Below are 19,530 nucleotides of genomic sequence, written 5' to 3' on the forward strand. Positions count from 1 at the left end.
GGCAAAGTAAGCCCCATCTTTTGATACCAGTTTGGTTTACCTTGCTTCAAGGTCAAGGTCACAGGAGCTCTTCAAAGTTGGATTGTATACATATTTTGAAGTGACCTTGACCCTGAACTATGGAAGATAACTGTTTCAAACTTAAAAATTATGTGGGGCACATGTTATGCTTTCATCATGAGACACATTCGGTCACATATGATCAAGGTCAAGGTCACTTTGACCCTTATGAAATGTGACCAAAATAAGGTAGTGAACCACTAAAAGTGACCATATCTCATGGTAGAAAGAGCCAATAAGCACCATTGTACTTCCTATGTCTTGAATTAACAGCTTTGTGTTGCATGACCTTGGATGACCTTGACCTTGGGTCAAGGTCACATGTATTTTGGTAGGAAAAATGTGTAAAGCATGTGAGTCGTATGGGCTTTGCCCTTCTTGTTGCTTAAGATTATCATCTGTGGTGTTTTGTTTTTAATTTAATGTAGTAGGTAAATCACACCTTAAGCTTACAGTGGAACCCCCCTTTTATGTCCTGACAAATGTGAGACAATCATGTCTTAAAATGTGGATAAATATACAAAGGCTATGAACAGAAAGTCTGAGAAAACGGTCTTGAAAAGGAGAGTCTGTCGCAGCCTTAACTTGGTGGGTCTAAAAAGGGGGGTTCCACTGTTCAATCAAAAGTTTGGAGCATAATTAAGGGGATACAATGTATCCTGTGATGCAACTGATTGTAATAAGTTTGTTCACACATAATCTCTCTTTCTCTCTCTCTCTCTCTCTGATAAAATCAATACCAGTTATGTTTGAAGTGATGATAGTTTTGTGCCATGGCAATTTGGTTAGCTTTTTTGTTTTGTTTTTACTGTATGTTGTGGGCGGGGATGTAGCTCAGTCAGTAGCGCGTTGGATTTGTATCCAGTTGGCCGCTGTCAGCGTGAGTTCGTCCCCACGTTCGGCGAGAGATTTATTTCTCAGAGTCAACTTTGTGTGCAGACTCTCCTCGGTGTCCGAACACCCGCGTGTGTACACGCAAGCACAAGACCAAGTGCGCACGAAAAAGATCCTGTAATCCATGTCAGAGTTCGGTGGGTTATAGAAACACGAAAATACCCAGCATGCTTCCTCCGAAAACGGCGTATGGCTGCCTAAATGGCGGGGTAAAAAACGGTTATACACGTAAAATTCCACTCGTGCAAAAAACACGAGTGTACGTGGGAGTTTCAGCCCACGAACGCAGAAGAAGAAGAAGAAGAAGGTTAGCTTCAACGGCATCAGAGCGGAAGAAGTGAATAGAAAGAAAGCAGTGTGATATTTATGGGTGCACCTTGGGCCACTCAATATTTTCAGGCCCTGGATGCATTAGTCATTAGAAACACTTTGAATTGGTGTCTGCGTAGAAAGGCCTGTCCCCAGCTGCAGTTTGACTGAAGAGAATCTAAGGTGTTTCTTACGGAAACAGAGTAGAAAGGCCTGTCCCTACAGCTGCAGTTTGACTGTAGAGAATGTAGGGTGTTTGTTAGGGAAACAGAGTATGTTTGCCTACTTACAATTAGTGTGTCTGCCTGTCAACAGCAGACTGTTTTACACATTTTGTTTAACATTCTCACTTTTTCCGCCTCACAACACAGGCGCTTTGAATCAATTTTTTTTTTGAAAGCTTGACTATTACAAGAGAATTTACCTTTGTTAGTTAAGCTCAAGTGCCTGTGGTTGGGCCTGATCTAGGTAAGGGTTAGTTAGTACAGCTACAGGGTGTATACATGTGAGTGTTGTTACTGTGACAGTGAGAACTGCCACTGGGTCACGTACTGTGTGTTGCTGTGGTGATCAGTACAGCACAGCACAGTACAACAACAAAAAGGCCTCAACACATGATAACACAGCAAACTGAACAAGGAAAAAGGGCTGAACACTGAGTGAACTGAACAGGGAAAAGGGTTGAACAGGAAAAGGGCTGAACACTGAGTGAACTGAACAGGGAAAAGGGTTGAACAGGAAAAGGGCTGAACACTGAGTGAACTGATCAGGGAAAAGGGTTGAACAGGGCTGAACACTGTACACACACTCAATTGACGATGTTGGGCCTACTTTCACAGACACTTGAACCCTGAAAAGGCTGAACCCAAATACATGACCATCAAAATCTATTTTGGGACGTGACTGTGAAGTGTTTTTTGTCCCCACTTTACAGTCCCTGATTTGTGTGAATCTATTTTTATTGTGGGGCTTCGTTTCTGTCCTTGTTATGTTAGTGGTTATTTTAGTGTTGCCTTTGTCTGTCTCTTTGATGTTTTGGGGTCTATTTTTAGTTTTGTTTTCTTAATACGACTTCCCAATGCATGTTTTTGCTGGAATAAAAAAGCGGAGACATAGTGATGAGTGAGTCATTAAGAAAAGGCGGTCATGAGATGACATCTGCACTGAGATGTCCTTAGTTCTGGAGAGTTTAGGTGTGCATGTGTAATTGAGGAAAGGGTTATACATGTAATATGACATCAGTCTTCACACGTCCTTTGTCCTCAACATACCACAGTTTATGTCTACTTTTCTTTGTCACTTTGTTTTTTGCACATGCAACTTGAACAAATAAAGCTGAATTTGTAAGATTGATGGAGGTCTTCTCCTTCGTTCACGGTCTCTACTTGCATGACTGTTTTTATCCTGCCATATGACTGTTTTTATCCTGCCATGTATATCGTCGCTGTCGTGCGCTAACCGTGTAACTGACAAAATATGACAAAAATGTTTTTTCATCTCAAACCCTAATCACAGACTTCACACATGTCTTCTATAAATATCTTGTGTCTGCGACCAATGGAAATGCTCTAATTTGTCACATGTTGCAAACGCATTTACCGGAAATCCTATTTTCTCGGACACGCTAACCGTGTATGTGCATGAGAGTTCGTTAGGAGTGCCACTTACACGGTTAGGCTCTCTCTCTCTTGACATAATATGTGCCACTTACACGATTAGCTCTCTCTCTACCCGTGTAACTTCAGTCAGATTTTCTGTCGTCAAGCGTGTAACTGAAATAATACGAACATTTTAGATAGTTTGCATTTTTTTTATTATATCACATGTTTACACATAGGTAAAGCATAAGAAACAAGTTCATGTCAAATGTGGGATGACGTTGCAGCCGTCGACAACGCGTTTTTTGAGGCTCCTGTAAAATCACTGATTCTGCAGTTGCACGGTTAGCGCACGACAGCGACGATATGGAGGTGTTAAAAGTAAGGGTTCACTGTATTTAGATTCTACTTTCACAACCATACATTAACCTTGCCATTTGTTGTGCTGTTTCAGGGGAAGAAAGCATGGCACAGGAAGAGTTTGACCCCCTGGATCTGCTGTCCAGGGTGGCGATGTTAGTGTTGGAGGCTCGAACCCCGCACCACTCGGCTAAAGGGCGTGTGGAGGGCCCGCATTGTCCGGGTAGCTCCATGCAGCAAGGCCAGCATCAGTGTTCACAGGAAACATTTGAGGTTGGTGTTGTTGCCGGTGTGCACTGACTGACAGATTGCATTGCACTGAACGCTATTCTCTGTGTGTTTCACATTTTGAAGCTACTGATGTAGGCCTACAAACTTATAAATCCAATAGAGTGTAGCAATGTGTAGCCCATTATGTACACCTTAACTCTGCCCAGGATTTTACATGAGCCCTCTGCTTGTACACATACCAAACACGTTTTCTGTGCAAATGTCGTTGGCAATTCTTTGTTGAACTAATTCTGTAATTGACACCTAAGTTGATTTGGGAAATTGTTTGGTTAGAAAATTCTTCCTTGATTACTGAAAACAGCCAGGCCGTGGCTTTTGTGGGTTTGTCTCATGAAGAATTTGAGCAGTGAGTAAGCGTGTATTGCCGACAAACAAAATTCCACCGATTCATGTTTGGCTTTAAGTGTTCACGTCTCTTTCATAGATGACTTGATCTGAGAGGAGAAATATAACTGTGGCTTTCCCCTGCATTTACAGTGTGTGCGAGCGTTAGAGTTCCGGCAGCAAATCGACCACATGTGGAAGAATGGCATCCCGTCATGCATCGACGTGGTGCTGTACCCAGACTGCGCCCACGGCATGAAGGAGGCTCGATCGCTGGAAGGCACAGGAACCACTGTGCAGGAAGACTGTCTGCTGCTGGAGCGCTGGAACATCCAGTCTATCAAGAAATGGTGGGTTAAAAAGACAGAGAAATTGGTGTGTGCAGTAGAGATTGTGTTGCAAGCAAGAAGGGTGTACTGTGTACAGAGTAGGTTGTTTGATTTATTCTGAATGAGGTATGCACGATCATGTACCATAAGACTTAACCGAGGTGGTGTGTTACAGGCACGGAGAGTGGTCGCAGGGGGTGCCGGGCAGTATGTTGCTGCGAGCCGTCAGGTCCTACCTCTACTTCTCCCAGCTCAGCTCCTGGCTCGCCTCCATGCATGGCTGCATCCCCAGCTGTATCGCTTGCAAGTACGTTCCTGTGTGTGTGTGTGCTCATTAGTTAATGTCATCTGCACACTGAAAAGTAGAATAACTGTAACCCGAGTTTGAATTTTCTGGAAGCACATCTCTCAACCTCTTGAGTTGTTTGGGGAAAACTCAGTGTGAGCCACTGTCCCGCTTAGCCAAATAAGTTGAATGGACTTTAAAAACCAAACACCAATCAGTCTTGGCCACATTTTGAAACTATGTTTTCGCCATTCTGTGGAGTTTTATTGTGAATAACAAAAATGTGTATGGAAAAGGTCAAAGACACCAAGCCACCTTTTGTTTGGATCACGAGGCGTCCCTAAGTGTTGTGTTTGTCTCCCAGATTGTACGCTCCTGGAGAGGAGGGAGAGGAGGGGGGCATGAAGTTCAGCCAGTCCCCCCAACCCCACAGCTTCCCGTTGGCTGCATACGGCCCCCACGGCCTGAAGGTGGCCGTTCTGGCTCTCCCGCGCCAGCTGACATTTCCCGCCCTGCTCTGCGCGCTGGCAGACCCTCAGGGGGCAGCCACTGGTAGAAACCTGTTTGAGCCAGTCGTGGAGAAAGGGAAGAAGGGGGTGAAGGCTGCGAAGGAGAAGGATGAGGACACAGAGAGGCTGAGAGGTGCCACAGGTAGATCCACAGGTATGTATTCTGCTGGTGACTCTTCTGCTTTTGAAGGTTTTTTCACACCTGGGAACTCATACAATTCGCTGTATTTGGTCTAAAATACAATCAGTGTGGTCGGTTGGAAAAAAAACTTATCCAAAAAAATCCTACACCTGGGAGGGAACTCATACAATTCGCTGTATTTTGTCTAAAATACAATCAGTATGGTCGGTTGGAAAAAAAAAACTTATCCAAAAAAATCCTACATTACTATTCTTGTTTAAACCCCTGTGGCATGTCACGTGACCTGAAGTCTCCATTAACCCAGTTCAGTGATAAACATGTTACATCTTGTAACAAGGGAATGGAGACCAGATCAGGTGATCTGGAAAAAATGTGAAAATCACCACCATTAACGTTTTTCCATCCTGCCAAAACCACGGTGCAATGAACTTGGTTTGAATGCTGTGTGGAGTACACTCATTTATCTGAGAATACACATACATTTTTAGGGGAGAATGTTCCCATGTCTAGTTCTTCACCTTCTATCTTCTTTCTCCTTTTTTGCAGCAGTAAAAGAAAAACAACAGCTGTGGATTCTCCGTTGGCGCATTCGCCTCTCATGGTTTTCTATCTTCTAGTTTGCGATGCAGATTTGTGCCCTTAGATTTTATACAAACTTGAATGTTTTGATTTCATTTTATTTCTGTCAGAGATTATTTGTGTTGAAATGGAACTAAGTGGGATGAATCTCTGCACACAGCATTAAGACAAAGTGCATTTCAACAGTACTGACAGGCATATAGGCGCATGTACAATAGTTGTGGCAGGTTGTTACTGTAAACAGATAGAACTGGGTCTTGTAGTGTACCCACACTTGACACTTGCGGGCGGCCACTTGGCACAGAGAAAGTGACTATCATCCAAAGGGGAAGATTACGTGAATGACTGTTTTTAATCACCCCGTCATAGAGGTACTGATACTACGTCTTCGGTGGAAGAACTAGGTCTACCTGTGACTAATTTGATCTGTGATGTTGATTGTGTGTGTGTTTAGGGTCCCAGCGGGGCAGACCAACCTCAGCGTCGAGATCCTCACCGGACGCCGGGCAGCCCCCATCTGTCGCATACCACACTCACGCACCCCACTCAGCCTGGACAGGAGAAAAGAGTCAGCTGCCCAAACCCACACCTTCAAGGTCAGGGGTCAAAGGTCAGGGGAAAGAGGTCAAGGCAGAGAGGTCAGCAGCTAGAGAGGCTCTAGAAGGTCAGCTACGGCCGTTGGAACTGACCGCCCCCTCTATTGCACACGCTCATGACCTGCACAGTCCTAAGGTGGGTGGATTTGAATGTAATGCCCATCTTATTGGTGCTCGGTTATTCTTCCACTGGCAAAACCAGGCATGCTACATCTGCACAATTTTTCAATAATAAAGATCCCCCCTTTAGTTCAGCAGCAACAATACTCCCAACCCCCCCCCCCCCCCCCTCCTTAAATTGGCAAAGCTGAGAGATGGAACTGCCTCTGCTTAACACAGTTTGGCATACTAGCCAAGCGCCATGCTCCCAGTAGATTGGTCACTTTCCCATGCATTTGTCTTATGGTGCTATTGAACTGTGATGAAAATCTTCCAAAAATCTTCTGGCTAGCTGAAGAATACTTTAGTGGCTTTGGAAGTTAGAATCAGTAATGAGTATTCAGAAGAACATTATACGTTAATTGGATCTGTGATCCAAACATGGTTTTTGGTCAATCGAGATGGAAGTTTATTCCACGGGGCTCGTGGAATAAACTGCCATCGAGATTGACCAAAAGGCATGTTTGGATCACAGATCCAATTAACATATATATCTCGACATTCACTGGTCTTAGGGTTTTTGTTTTCAAAGAAGAAAGAAACTTGCTTGAACACGGACCACTTCTCCAAGCAAAATCAACAAACCTAATCACTCGCATTCCACCTCAAGGTCTCGGCCAACCAAGACTATGGCATACTCTTAGCTAAGCCGCCGAATGGTACCGTAAACCAAGAATAGTGATGTAAGAGAATAGAATGTCGTATTTTGATTTGGAACGTGACGTGTTTCAGAACTTCTTCTGGACAACCCGGATGGTCTTCTGCGTAGTGGTTGGCACGAGATTCTTTTTCTTCTTCGACAGTTCATCCTCCGATACTGTAGCAAAACGTTTCATCTTTTTTTCACTTTCGAGTATGCGGACGACTGAACTTGACCGCTAAAAAGTAGTCCTTTCGGAATCATCACGCCGAGTCTGAACATGAGGTCTGAACATTGTTTTTAGGCAGGATCTAGGTGAAAGCGAGGCTGTTCTTATCTCTGTATACAGTCGAGAGAGAGAGAAATACATGTCGAGACATTATTTGTTGAGAACCTCTGTCAGCTTAGTACCAACCCTTGAAACTCACCTAGAGTGTATGTGTGTGTTTATAATGTATGTATGTGTATGTACAGAGATTCCCATAAAAGTAGTGCACAGATGTTATGAAACTTACCTATCATTGTGTTGCAGGTGCTGATGTCAACTGGGTTCCAGTCCACCGCCCCCGTGATGCGACGCAGGCAGCTTGACTTCACTCACCCGGAACGACTGGTACAGCAAGACCAGCCTAGCACGAGCAGGGAGGATCAACAGCTGCTGCTCAAAGCCGGCCTGCCTGTGTACAGCCCGCTGTCCCCGCTAGACATGCAGGTCTTCCTGGCCAACCTGCAGTCCATCGCCGCACCCATCCCCCCCACACGTCCAGACAACCAGGATCAAGCCGCCCTCACCTACCATATCAAAGCTGAGAATGCTGCAAGAATGCGAGGCCTCAACAGCCCTGACTCGGCTGCCCTTGCCAACCATCTGAAAGCGGAGAATGCCGCTAGAGTGCGAGGCCTTGACAGTACTGATCAGGCTGCCCTCAGCTATCATCTGAAAGCAGAGAATGCAGCTAGAATGCGAGGCCTTGACAACCCGGATCCGTCAGTCCTAACCTACCATCTCAAGACAGAGAATGCTGCTGGAATGCGAGGCCTGGACAGTGCCGATCAGGCGGCCCTTACCTTTCACCTGAAAGCGGAGAATGCGGCCAGAACGCGAGGCCTGGGGGGTGTGGACATGAAGGCGTTACCTCGTGCTGAGTTGAGCCATGAAGAGTCCCAGATGTTCACTGACTTGTCAGAGTCGGGGGATCACCAGTGCAGCGCCAGGTTCCAGAAACGAAAGGCTTTGCCGTTTGGAGGCGACCTGCCAATGCCCGAGCCAGCAGAAAAAATGGCAGCACACAGGGCTGAAGCTTCCAGTGTAAGCGATGTGCACAGATTCGCCACGGCAAATTATTTTCCCTTCTTTTCTTGTGGGAAGAGCGTGGATTCTGTCTTGAATCACAGAGACATGGGAACCACTTCAGAGAGAAAGAAGAGGTCAAAATCCAAAGCAGCGTCAAAAACCGAAAGAGACGCGGCTAACGACTTTGATTTTATGGATGAAGGAAGGTCGTCGACCCCGGTCAATATATTCACAGACAAGAGTTCACCCGTCCCATTCCAACATTCCTTGCAACAGACTATCAGTCAGACTCTGCGAGACCTCAACAAGATAGTCCGAGCAAATGAGACAGGACCCACCCAGCCCACTTTTGTCATTAGTCAGAAGAGTAGCGGTCAGCCTAGATTGGTGGAAGCTGTCCCCTCATCCTCGCCATCATCCTCATCCTCCTCATCATCATCGACGTATTCCTCATCGCCTGTAGTGGCGGCAGAGGATGGTGGTCGCCACAGTGATTCCAGCACTCCCACCAACCTTTCCTGCTCCCCCATACCTGACGACAGTCAGTCTTTCTCATGTCGCACAAAATCAGAAGACTACATGGAACCTCCCTCCAGCCTAACGCACAATGGAAATGCTGTTACCAGTACAGAGCACACACCTTGTTTCACCTTGGATGGAAGTGCAGAAACCAGTGTCGGGGCAGCTGCAGAAACCAGTGCTGTGACGCCAGAGATCAGTGACAGGGTGTTCAAAGACACGGCAGTGAAGCGACGACTGCAGCTTGACCCCTTCCGTTCACATTCAGACGGAGAAGAGAAGATGATGGTTGAAGTGAACACAAAGCGTTCACATGTGGAAATGAACACTGAGCGTTTATACAGAACAAACTCCAAGGAACGGAAGATCACTGGTGAAGAGGACGCTATATATTCAGACGGAGCATATTCCAAAAAGGGGAAGACTGCTGGTGTAGATAACTCGTGTTTAGAAGAAGGAACACCTAGCTGGGATTTACCCAAGCCTTTAGTTAGAGAAGCCATCAACCTCAACGTTCCAGTGGCACGACATCCCACCCTGCTCAAGTTGAAGGAGCATCATTACCATCTCAATCTCTCAGCCCCGGAACAAAATGCAACTCTCAGTCACACCCTGCTAGACGCAAAGAGTCCTTCCAGTCTGTGTGATTTCAGTCAAGTCAAACCTACCGACCAGCAGCCATCCGCAGAGTCTATACACAAGGCAGACGTATCTGTCAACAGTTCTCACCAAACTAAGCATATTTGTGACACACCTGTTGATAATTCTCACCAAACTAAGCAAACTTGTGATAAGAAGTCTTCGTGCAGCTTTTACCTTGAGTCTCCATCGTCACCTGACACAGGTATGTGCACATCTATTCAGAGTAAGAATGCCAAGGGGAAGAAAGATATAGACTGGTTGATTTCTTCCGTTGGAGCGATGGATTTGCACGCCATGGATAGAGCTGAATTCTCCTCCAGGAGTGGTACTGACAGTTCTCCTGAATCCACTGATGATTCTGCGCAGTCTCGGTCCAATGGGTTTATGGACAGTGAGACCCGCAGAGGTCAGCCTTTTGCCAATGGTTTTGTATGCACTGACTCGGCAGAAGAAATGTTGCAGTCAAATGGTGTTGCAAACCGTGCTGTCAGTAACGGTTTTGTTGAACCTGAAACGGGCCAAGGTTCTGATCACTGGAACAACCTCAAGGATGGTGCAACAAGCCGGAAGCATTCTTCTCCACCTGCTCACCTTCAACGTCATTCTCAGACTTGTACTGACAAACCGGTGTCTGACGGTCAAATCGATGCAAATTCCACCCCTAGTCTTTCACCAGCACGCAGTGACAGCAATAACGTAGAAAGCCATAAAACCAAAAGTTGTCACGGAAACCTGAAGAACCATAGACAGTGCTGCCCTGGTGATTCTGTGATTACTCCAGCATCATGTAAGCCTGGCAAAAAAGATGCAAGTGTTATCCAAAGTAATGCCAATGCGACGCTTGATCACAGAATAGCTGAACCTGCGGAAGGTTTGCAAGACAATGACAGTGTGTTCTATGACAAGGCGAACTCGGTGGAGACGGAAAGTCCCGCTCACTGTCCCATTCGCACCAAGTCTGCTCCCAGCTTCTCCCTGCTGTCGGCCAAGTGCACTGTGGGTAACCAAGAGAACTTGGAGCCTGAGGAAGTGACGAGAGGGCGATCGGCGTTGAGAGACAAGGTAACTTGTAGTTTTGGATTTTAATAATCTCATGGCAGAAGAGATGATTTTCTTAGAGTAGAAAAAAAAAGAATTATCATAATGTAAAATTTCCACAAACCTGAATACTAGACCACCAGTGCATTCAAAAGTTTTAAATTTTCAATTACAAGCTGAGAAAGATAAAAATGAATAATTTGTGCATGTTGTTCAGTGTTATTTGCTCTAGTGCATGACTTTAAAATCTCATGAAAAATTCCACCTTATTCTTAGCGTTTTTTTCTTGTGCTTCCCCACATATATGTTTGTAAAACAAGAGCAGCTCTTTCTTGTGTGCAATTATCAGCGGTGTGATTGACTAAACAGGCTTCACCACATAGGGGTAAAAAGATAGCAGCTTTTTCTTCCTTGTTTGTAAATATCATCAGTGTTATTGACTAAACAGGTAGTTTTTTTCTAAGGCAGATTACAGCAAATGAATGTGAAAAGAGTAAATGTAATAGACTGTGTGACTGGTTGTGTGATGCAGGATGTGAAGAACGTGGCCGGCCAGGACAGACTGCGACACCGCCTGGTCAAGAGCGCCTCCATGATGTTCAACACCAGGGGTGCTCTCCCTTCACAGTCCAGTCCTGTAAGTTGTCTTCTGTGCAGAGCTGCCAACTGTTACTCTTCCAGCGTAGCATGCTTCGTTTTAAGAGAACTTACTATGCTGTTATGCAATGCTCAATTAAATAATCACAAGCATGCATGGATTTTTATGATGTTACGGGTTTCTAAATAAACTTTTTTTTTTAAGTATATATTCTTGCATGAGATAGCATAAATGCGGATATGCGAATAAATTGTAGACAATGCTACACTGGTGCACCATTTACTATGCTGAAAATTCCACAAAATAAGCTAAATTGTTAGACTTGAGACTTGACAAGGGTTGGCAGGTCTGGCTGTGTCACATTGCTCTGTCTTTCATCATTACTCCAATGACACCGCTGTGGGACATTTAGCGGCAGGATGGATCAGTGTATCGCTAGATGCGTCCTGTTGAACAGTTCTCACTTTGTAGAGAGAAAGTACAACCCTCCTTTTAAGACCTTATTTTTGACATTTTCTTGTCCTAATGTCTGCATATATATCTCCATTTTCTTCTTCTTCTTCTTCTTCTGCGTTCGTGGGCTGAAACTCCCATGTACACTCGTGTTTTTTGCACAAGTGGAATTTTACGTGTATGACCGTTTTTTACCCCACCATTTAGGCAGCCATACGCCGTTTTCGGAGGAAGCATGCTGGGTATTTTCGTGTTTCTATAACCCACCGAACTCTGACATGGATTACAGGATCTTTTTCGTGCGCACTTGGTCTTGTGCTTTGCGTGTACACACGGGGGTGTTCGGACACCGAGGAGAGTCTGCACACAAAGTTGACTCTGAGAAATAAATCTCTCGCCGAACGTGGGGACGAACTCACGCTGACAGCGGCCAACTGGATACAAATCCAGCGCGCTACCGACTGAGCTACATCCCCGCCCTATCTCCATTTTAAGACTCCTAACATTTGGGGGACCTGGAAAGAGGGGTTCCTCTGTATTGCTCAGAAAATTTGAGCTTGACTAGCAGTAACCAAGAAAATTGGTCTTGAGCAAGTTGTAATAGATGTCTCTGTCTCTTTCTTTCTCTTTCTCTCTCTCTCTATTTCTCTCTCTCTCTCTCTCTCTCTCGATCAAGTTCCCATTTCACGTGTTAATATACGATTATCATCGTGTTCGATCTTTGTTTTTGTACAAATGCTCTCTGCCCTCCAACCCCATGTGTATGGCCCATAGCTTCACAATTAAATCATGTGTCCATGTCAGTGTCTCTTTTGATCAAGATCTGTGTGTTGGCAGTTTAATGAGGACGAAAAATATTGTCTTTCAGGCTCCAGTCAAGAGAAGGTCCACGGGCCGCTTCGACTATGATGAGACTCTGACCACAGCAAAAGCCATCAAGAGGTATAAATTTAGCCCTGATGTCACTTGATTTACTTGTTAAATGAAAGAATAGCTTTCATCCAATTGAGTGTGCTGAAGACTAAAGTTGAAGACAGAAAGTGAGATGGGGCTGGATGTACACCGTACAGTGGAACCTCGTTAAGACCCTCCGTTACAACATTCCCTCTTCTGGACCTCGTCTTCTCATAAATTTTTTTCATGGTGCCACTAAGTATATCTCCAGTAAAAGACCTACATTTTTTTCATGGTGCCACTAAGTATATCTCCAGTAAAAGACCTACATTTTTCATGGTGCCACTAAGTATATCTCCAGTAAAAGACCTACATTTTTCATGGTGCCACTAGGTATATCTCCAGTAAAAGACCTACATATTTCATAGTGCCACTAAGTATATCTCCAGTAAAAGACCTACATTTTTCATGGTGCCACCAAGTATATCTCCAGTAAAAGACCTACATTTTTCATGGTACCACTAAGTATATCTCCAGTAAAAGACCTACATTTTTCATAGTGCCACTAAGTATATCTCCAGTAAAAGACCTACATTTTTCATATTCGTGGAAGTCTTTAAACAGAGTTATGACTGTAGTATCTACAAGTAGAACGGATGGGGCTGAAAGGGTCTGTTCTGTCGTGGGCAGTATTTCACTTGTATGTGATTGTGTGCAGCGCTATCTCCATGTCCCGCCTGGCAGACGTCAGCAAGGAATCGGACAAGTTGTCAGACTCGGGACGTGTTCTCAGCACCAGTGCTCCTGCCACCACCAACTGTCTGCTCGGCAACTTTGAGGTCAGGCTCATTTTCATTCTCCATTCTTTGCTGGCACAGCCTATATTTTTTGGTTAACTAGCAGTCCTTAAAATGAATGACTAGTGGGCAAGAGGACAAGACAAGAACGCTGAAGTGCGTGCGTGCGTGCGTGTGCGCGCACGCACGCACGCACGCACGCACGCACACACACACACACACACACACACACACATATACACACATTAAACAGCGTACATACACATATAATTGTGACCAGTACGAAGAGAGAGAAAGACAGAGACAGAGCCACAGACAGACAGAGACAGAGCCACAGACAGACAGAGACAGAGCCACAGACAGACAGAGACAGAGCCACAGACAGAGACAGAGCCACAGACAGACAGAGACAGAGCCACAGACAGACAGAGACAGAGCCACAGACAGACAGAGACAGAGCCACAGACAGACAGAGACAGAGCCACAGACAGACGGAGAAGGAGAGAGACAGAGAGACACTCTTGTTTTGGATTTCTTACTGGAGAAAAGCTAGTCAGGAGAAGGAAACGAAAATATTGTTAATAAAAGTAGTTGTTGAAAGATGTAGGCAAGTTCCATACACAATGAAGCACTCAACATCTTGTACTGTCTGGTACAGGAGTCCATACTAAACGGACGTCTGGAACCAGCGGGCGTGGTGGATGGCTTCAGTGTGGGCATTGGTGCCAGCGGTGTCTTCTGTCCCAGACATCTCTCTCTGCCCGTCACCGCCTACTTCTTCAACCTGTCTGATGACAACGCTCCGTCCCCGTACCTGGTCAGTGCTCTGTGTGTGTGAGATTGTGACCAGGTGGGCTAGGAAGTGGTGTGTGAGTGTGTGTGAGAGACGGAGAGAGAGGCAGAGAGTGTGTGCATGGGTGCGATTCTACCGGTATATTCCGGAAATCCGGATTCGTAATGTCTGTGGTGACGTTTTTTTGGTTGTTAATTATACAAATCCTTCAGCGTCTGGGGGCCCCCAGAACCCACCTGAAAATTCTTCACGATTCATGACATTTTTCAGTCTCACCCATGTGTGTGTATGTATGTACATGTATGTTGTGTATGCGTGTCTGTTTGTCTGTGAGTGTGTGTGTGTGTGTTTGTGTGTGTGTCAATGGCTAGCTGTGTGGATGGGTGTGCTTGTGTCAGTGAGTTAGATGGGGGAACTTGCATTGAACATACCTTACCTATACACTTTCCTACTCATTTATGAAGAGACCCGATGCAAAATCACTTTTTAGTCTGTGTTAATTGAAATGGTTAATCTGTCTTTGTTTTAAAGCTCAGTCTGTGTTACTGTTAGGTGTCACTTGTGGTCCTGTGTGCATGCATGCACCAAACAACTTGGAAGAGTAGCTTGTGTGTAGAATTTGCATTATTTAGTGTGACTCTATGATGTGTGTTTTCTTCATAAACATTCTGGGCTTTATTTGCGGACTGCTTATCACCTGCTGATATGTTTTTGTGTACACAGGGTCATATCAACCTGGAGGGAGTGGGAAAGAGAGGTTACCACATTCCTAACAAAGGCACGCTGCAAGTGGTGAGTTTGTTGTATCATTCACACACAGACACACACACACAGACAGACACAGACACACAGAGACAGACACACATACAGACAGAGTTGTAGCTGTCATTTACGTGTTTCATGATGTACACTGGCCACAATTTAGAGACTTTGACAGTGCTGAATCCCCTGAAATCGGCGTATTGCGGGGTAAATGGCGGGGTAAAAATGGTCATACACGTAAAACCCCACTGGTGCAAAAACACAAGTGTGCGTGGGAGATTCAGCCCATGAACGTGGATGAAAAAAAAAGGGCTGAAGTATGCCTCTTTCATCAAAAATGCGACAACAAAATTTACCATCATGGACTCCCAGTTGAACTGTTATTCTGTGTGTTTGTGTGTCACTCTTCGTCTTTTTTCTCTTGACAGTGTGTGTGCCTGTGTGCTTGCATGAGTGTGGATGTTTATTCTAAAATGTTAATACTTTTAGCAGACTGAGTTATTGCAGGATTTAACTGACATTTGATTAAATGTACATCTGTCTGGTTGAAAGTACTCCAGCAGCAATAATTGCAGGGTGAACAGGTGCGCCATTGTTCTGAAAACTGAAGCCACTGATTGAGGTGTGATTTGGGGGCCCGGGTAGCTCAGTGGGTAGAGAAGGGACTTGTGATCCTCAGGACACGGTTTTGAATCTGGGCCGGAACCAACTTCATGTGCAGACTCAGACATCCATGTCCCACACCCGTGTCACCACTGTAGCACATAACAGATCTCAGTCATTCTACCAGAAGTGCAGGTGCATGATTACATCTAAACACGCACACATCTGGGTAGCGCGACTCTTGTTGCTGCTGACTTTCCACTGGGAAGAAATGACTGGAATTTCCCTGTGATTCACATGATAAAGTAAATGATTTGCTGCAGACGCTGTTCAACCCCAACAAGACAGTGGTGAAGATGTTCGTGGTGATGTACGACCTGGAGGACATGCCGCCCAACTGTCAGACCGTCATACGCCAACGCACCGTCTACATCCCCTCCGACTCGGAATCTGACCTCCCATCATACCTCAGATACCTCATACACCTCAGGTGGGTACCCTTTGCCAGTTGTATTCATGACTGTGACCTCACGTCATACCTCAGATACCTCATACACCTCAGGTGGGTACCCTTTGCCAGTTGTATTCATGACTCTGACCTCACGTCATACCTCAGATACCTCATACACCTCAAGTGGGTACCCTTTTCCAGTTGTATTCATGACGGACCTCACGTCATACCTCAGATACCTCATACACCTCAAGTGGGTACCCTTTGCCAGTTGTATTCATGACTGACCTCACGTCATACCTCAGATACCTCATACACCTCAGGTGGGTACCCTTTGCCAGTTGTATTCATGACTCTGACCTCACGTCATACCTCAGATACCTCATACACCTCAGGTGGGTACCCTTTGCCAGTTGTATTCATGACTGACCTCACGTCATACCTCATACACCTCAGGTGGGTACCCTTTGCCAGTTGTATTCATGACTGACCTCACGTCATACCTCAGATACCTCATACACCTCAGGTGGGTACCCTTTGCCAGTTGTATTCATGACTGACCTCACGTCATACCTCAGATACCTCATACACCTCAAGTGGGTACCCTTTGCCAGTTGTATTCATGACTGACCTCACGTCATACCTCATACACCTCAGGTGGGTACCCTTTGCCAGTTGTATTCATGACTGACCTCACGTCATACCTCAGATACCTCATACACCTCAGGTGGGTACCCTTTGCCAGTTGTATTCATGACGGACCTCACGTCATACCTCAGATACCTCATACACCTCAGGTGGGTACCCTTTGCCAGTTGTATTCATGACTGACCTCACGTCATACCTCAGATACCTCATACACCTCAGGTGGGTACCCTTTGCCAGTTGTATTCATGACTGACCTCACGTCATACCTCAGATACCTCATACACCTCAGGTGGGTACCCTTTGCCAGTTGTATTCATGACTGACCTCACGTCATACCTCAGATACCTCATACACCTCAGGTGGGTACCCTTTGCCAGTTGTATTCATGACTCTGACCTCACGTCATACCTCAGATACCTCATACACCTCAGGTGGGTACCCTTTGCCAGTTGTATTCATGACTGACCTCACGTCATACCTCAGATACCTCATACACCTCAGGTGGGTACCCTTTGCCAGTTGTATTCATGACTCTGACCTCACGTCATACCTCAGATACCTCATACACCTCAGGTGGGTACCCTTTGCCAGTTGTATTCATGACTCTGACCTCACGTCATACCTCAGATACCTCATACACCTCAGGTGGGTACCCTTTGCCAGTTGTATTCATGACTCTGACCTCACGTCATACCTCAGATACCTCATACACCTCAGGTGGGTACCCTTTGCCAGTTGTATTCATGACTCTGACCTCACGTCATACCTCAGATACCTCATACACCTCAAGTGGGTACCCTTTGCCAGTTGTATTCATGACTGACCTCACGTCATACCTCAGATACCTCATACACCTCATGTGGGTACCCTTTTCCAGTTGTATTCATGACTCTGACCTCACGTCATACCTCAGATACCTCATACACCTCAGGTGGGTACCCTTTGCCAGTTGTATTCATGACTCTGACCTCACGTCATACCTCAGATACCTCATTCACCTCAGGTGGGTACCCTTTGCCAGTTGTATTCATGACTGACCTCACGTCATACCTCAGATACCACATACACCTCAGGTGGGTACCCTTTGCCAGTTGTATTCATGACTGACCTCACGTCATACCTCAGATACCTCATACACCTCAAGTGGGTACCCTTTGCCAGTTGTATTCATGACTGACCTCACGTCATACCTCATACACCTCAGGTGGGTACCCTTTGCCAGTTGTATTCATGACTGACCTCACGTCATACCTCAGATACCTCATACACCTCAAGTGGGTACCCTTTGCCAGTTGTATTCATGACTGACCTCACGTCATACCTCATACACCTCAGGTGGGTACCCTTTGCCAGTTGTATTCATGACTGACCTCACGTCATACCTCATACACCTCAGGTGGGTACCCTTTGCCAGTTGTATTCATGATTGACCTCACGTCATACCTCATACACCTCAGGTGGGTACCCTTTGCCAGTTGTATTCATGACTGACCTCACGTCATACCTCATACACCTCAGGTGGGTACCCTTTGCCAGTTGTATTCATGACTCTGACCTCACGTCATACCTCAGATACCTCATACACCTCAGGTGGGTACCCTTTGCCAGTTGTATTCATGACTGACCTCACGTCATACCTCATACACCTCAGGTGGGTACCCTTTGCCAGTTGTATTCATGACTGACCTCACGTCATACCTCAGATACCTCATACACCTCAGGTGGGTACCCTTTGCCAGTTGTATTAATGACTCTGACCTCACGTCATACCTCAGATACCTCATACACCTCAGGTGGGTACCCTTTGCCAGTTGTATTCATGACTGACCTCACGTCATACCTCATACACCTCAGGTGGGTACCCTTTGCCAGTTGTATTCATGACTGACCTCACGTCATACCTCAGATACCTCATACACCTCAGGTGGGTACCCTTTGCCAGTTGTATTCATGACTGACCTCACGTCATACCTCAGATACCTCATACACCTCAAGTGGGTACCCTTTGCCAGTTGTATTCATGACTGACCTCACGTCATACCTCATACACCTCAGGTGGGTACCCTTTGCCAGTTGTATTCATGACTGACCTCACGTCATACCTCAGATACCTCATACACCTCAGGTGGGTACCCTTTGCCAGTTGTATTCATGACTGACCTCACGTCATACCTCAGATACCTCATACACCTCAGGTGGGTACCCTTTGCCAGTTGTATTCATGACTGACCTCACGTCATACCTCAGATACCTCATACACCTCAGGTGGGTACCCTTTGCCAGTTGTATTCATGACTGACCTCACGTCATACCTCAGATACCTCATACACCTCAGGTGGGTACCCTTTGCCAGTTGTATTCATGACTGACCTCACGTCATACCTCAGATACCTCATACACCTCAGGTGGGTACCCTTTGCCAGTTGTATTCATGACTCTGACCTCACGTCATACCTCAGATACCTCATACACCTCAGGTGGGTACCCTTTTCCAGTTGTATTCATGACTGACCTCACGTCATACCTCAGATACCTCATACACCTCAGGTGGGTACCCTTTGCCAGTTGTATTCATGACTCTGACCTCACGTCATACCTCAGATACCTCATACACCTCAGGTGGGTACCCTTTGCCAGTTGTATTCATGACTCTGACCTCACGTCATACCTCAGATACCTCATACACCTCAGGTGGGTACCCTTTGCCAGTTGTATTCATGACTCTGACCTCACGTCATACCTCAGATACCTCATACACCTCAGGTGGGTACCCTTTGCCAGTTGTATTCATGACTCTGACCTCACGTCATACCTCAGATACCTCATACACCTCAGGTGGGTACCCTTTGCCAGTTGTATTCATGACTCTGACCTCACGTCATACCTCAGATACCTCATACACCTCAAGTGGGTACCCTTTGCCAGTTGTATTCATGACTGACCTCACGTCATACCTCAGATA

At 45.8% G+C, this 19,530-nt stretch overlaps 1 protein-coding gene across 2 annotated transcripts in view; it reads left to right on the plus strand.

Annotated features, from left to right (window-relative positions):
• LOC138950975 (uncharacterized) overlaps positions 1-19,530 on the plus strand; it is a 46,319-nt gene that overhangs the window by 16,274 nt on the left and 10,515 nt on the right. For both annotated transcript variants that reach the window (XR_011450898.1, XM_070322687.1), the window contains exons 2-13: positions 3,316-3,494; positions 3,990-4,186; positions 4,341-4,472; positions 4,816-5,114; positions 6,136-6,413; positions 7,609-10,593; positions 11,102-11,206; positions 12,489-12,562; positions 13,233-13,353; positions 13,970-14,128; positions 14,828-14,896; positions 15,793-15,959. Coding sequence is in view for 1 of the 2 variants with exons in the window: in XM_070322687.1 (XP_070178788.1) it covers positions 3,316-3,494; positions 3,990-4,186; positions 4,341-4,472; positions 4,816-5,114; positions 6,136-6,413; positions 7,609-10,593; positions 11,102-11,206; positions 12,489-12,562; positions 13,233-13,353; positions 13,970-14,128; positions 14,828-14,896; positions 15,793-15,959 (4,765 nt within the window). In the remaining variant the exon portion in view is untranslated. The remainder of the gene's footprint in view (positions 1-3,315; positions 3,495-3,989; positions 4,187-4,340; positions 4,473-4,815; positions 5,115-6,135; positions 6,414-7,608; positions 10,594-11,101; positions 11,207-12,488; positions 12,563-13,232; positions 13,354-13,969; positions 14,129-14,827; positions 14,897-15,792; positions 15,960-19,530) is intronic.

The sequence above is a fragment of the Littorina saxatilis genome, linkage group LG16 (assembly GCF_037325665.1).
Source record: "Littorina saxatilis isolate snail1 linkage group LG16, US_GU_Lsax_2.0, whole genome shotgun sequence".
NCBI classification, from domain to species: Eukaryota; Metazoa; Mollusca; class Gastropoda; order Littorinimorpha; family Littorinidae; genus Littorina; species Littorina saxatilis.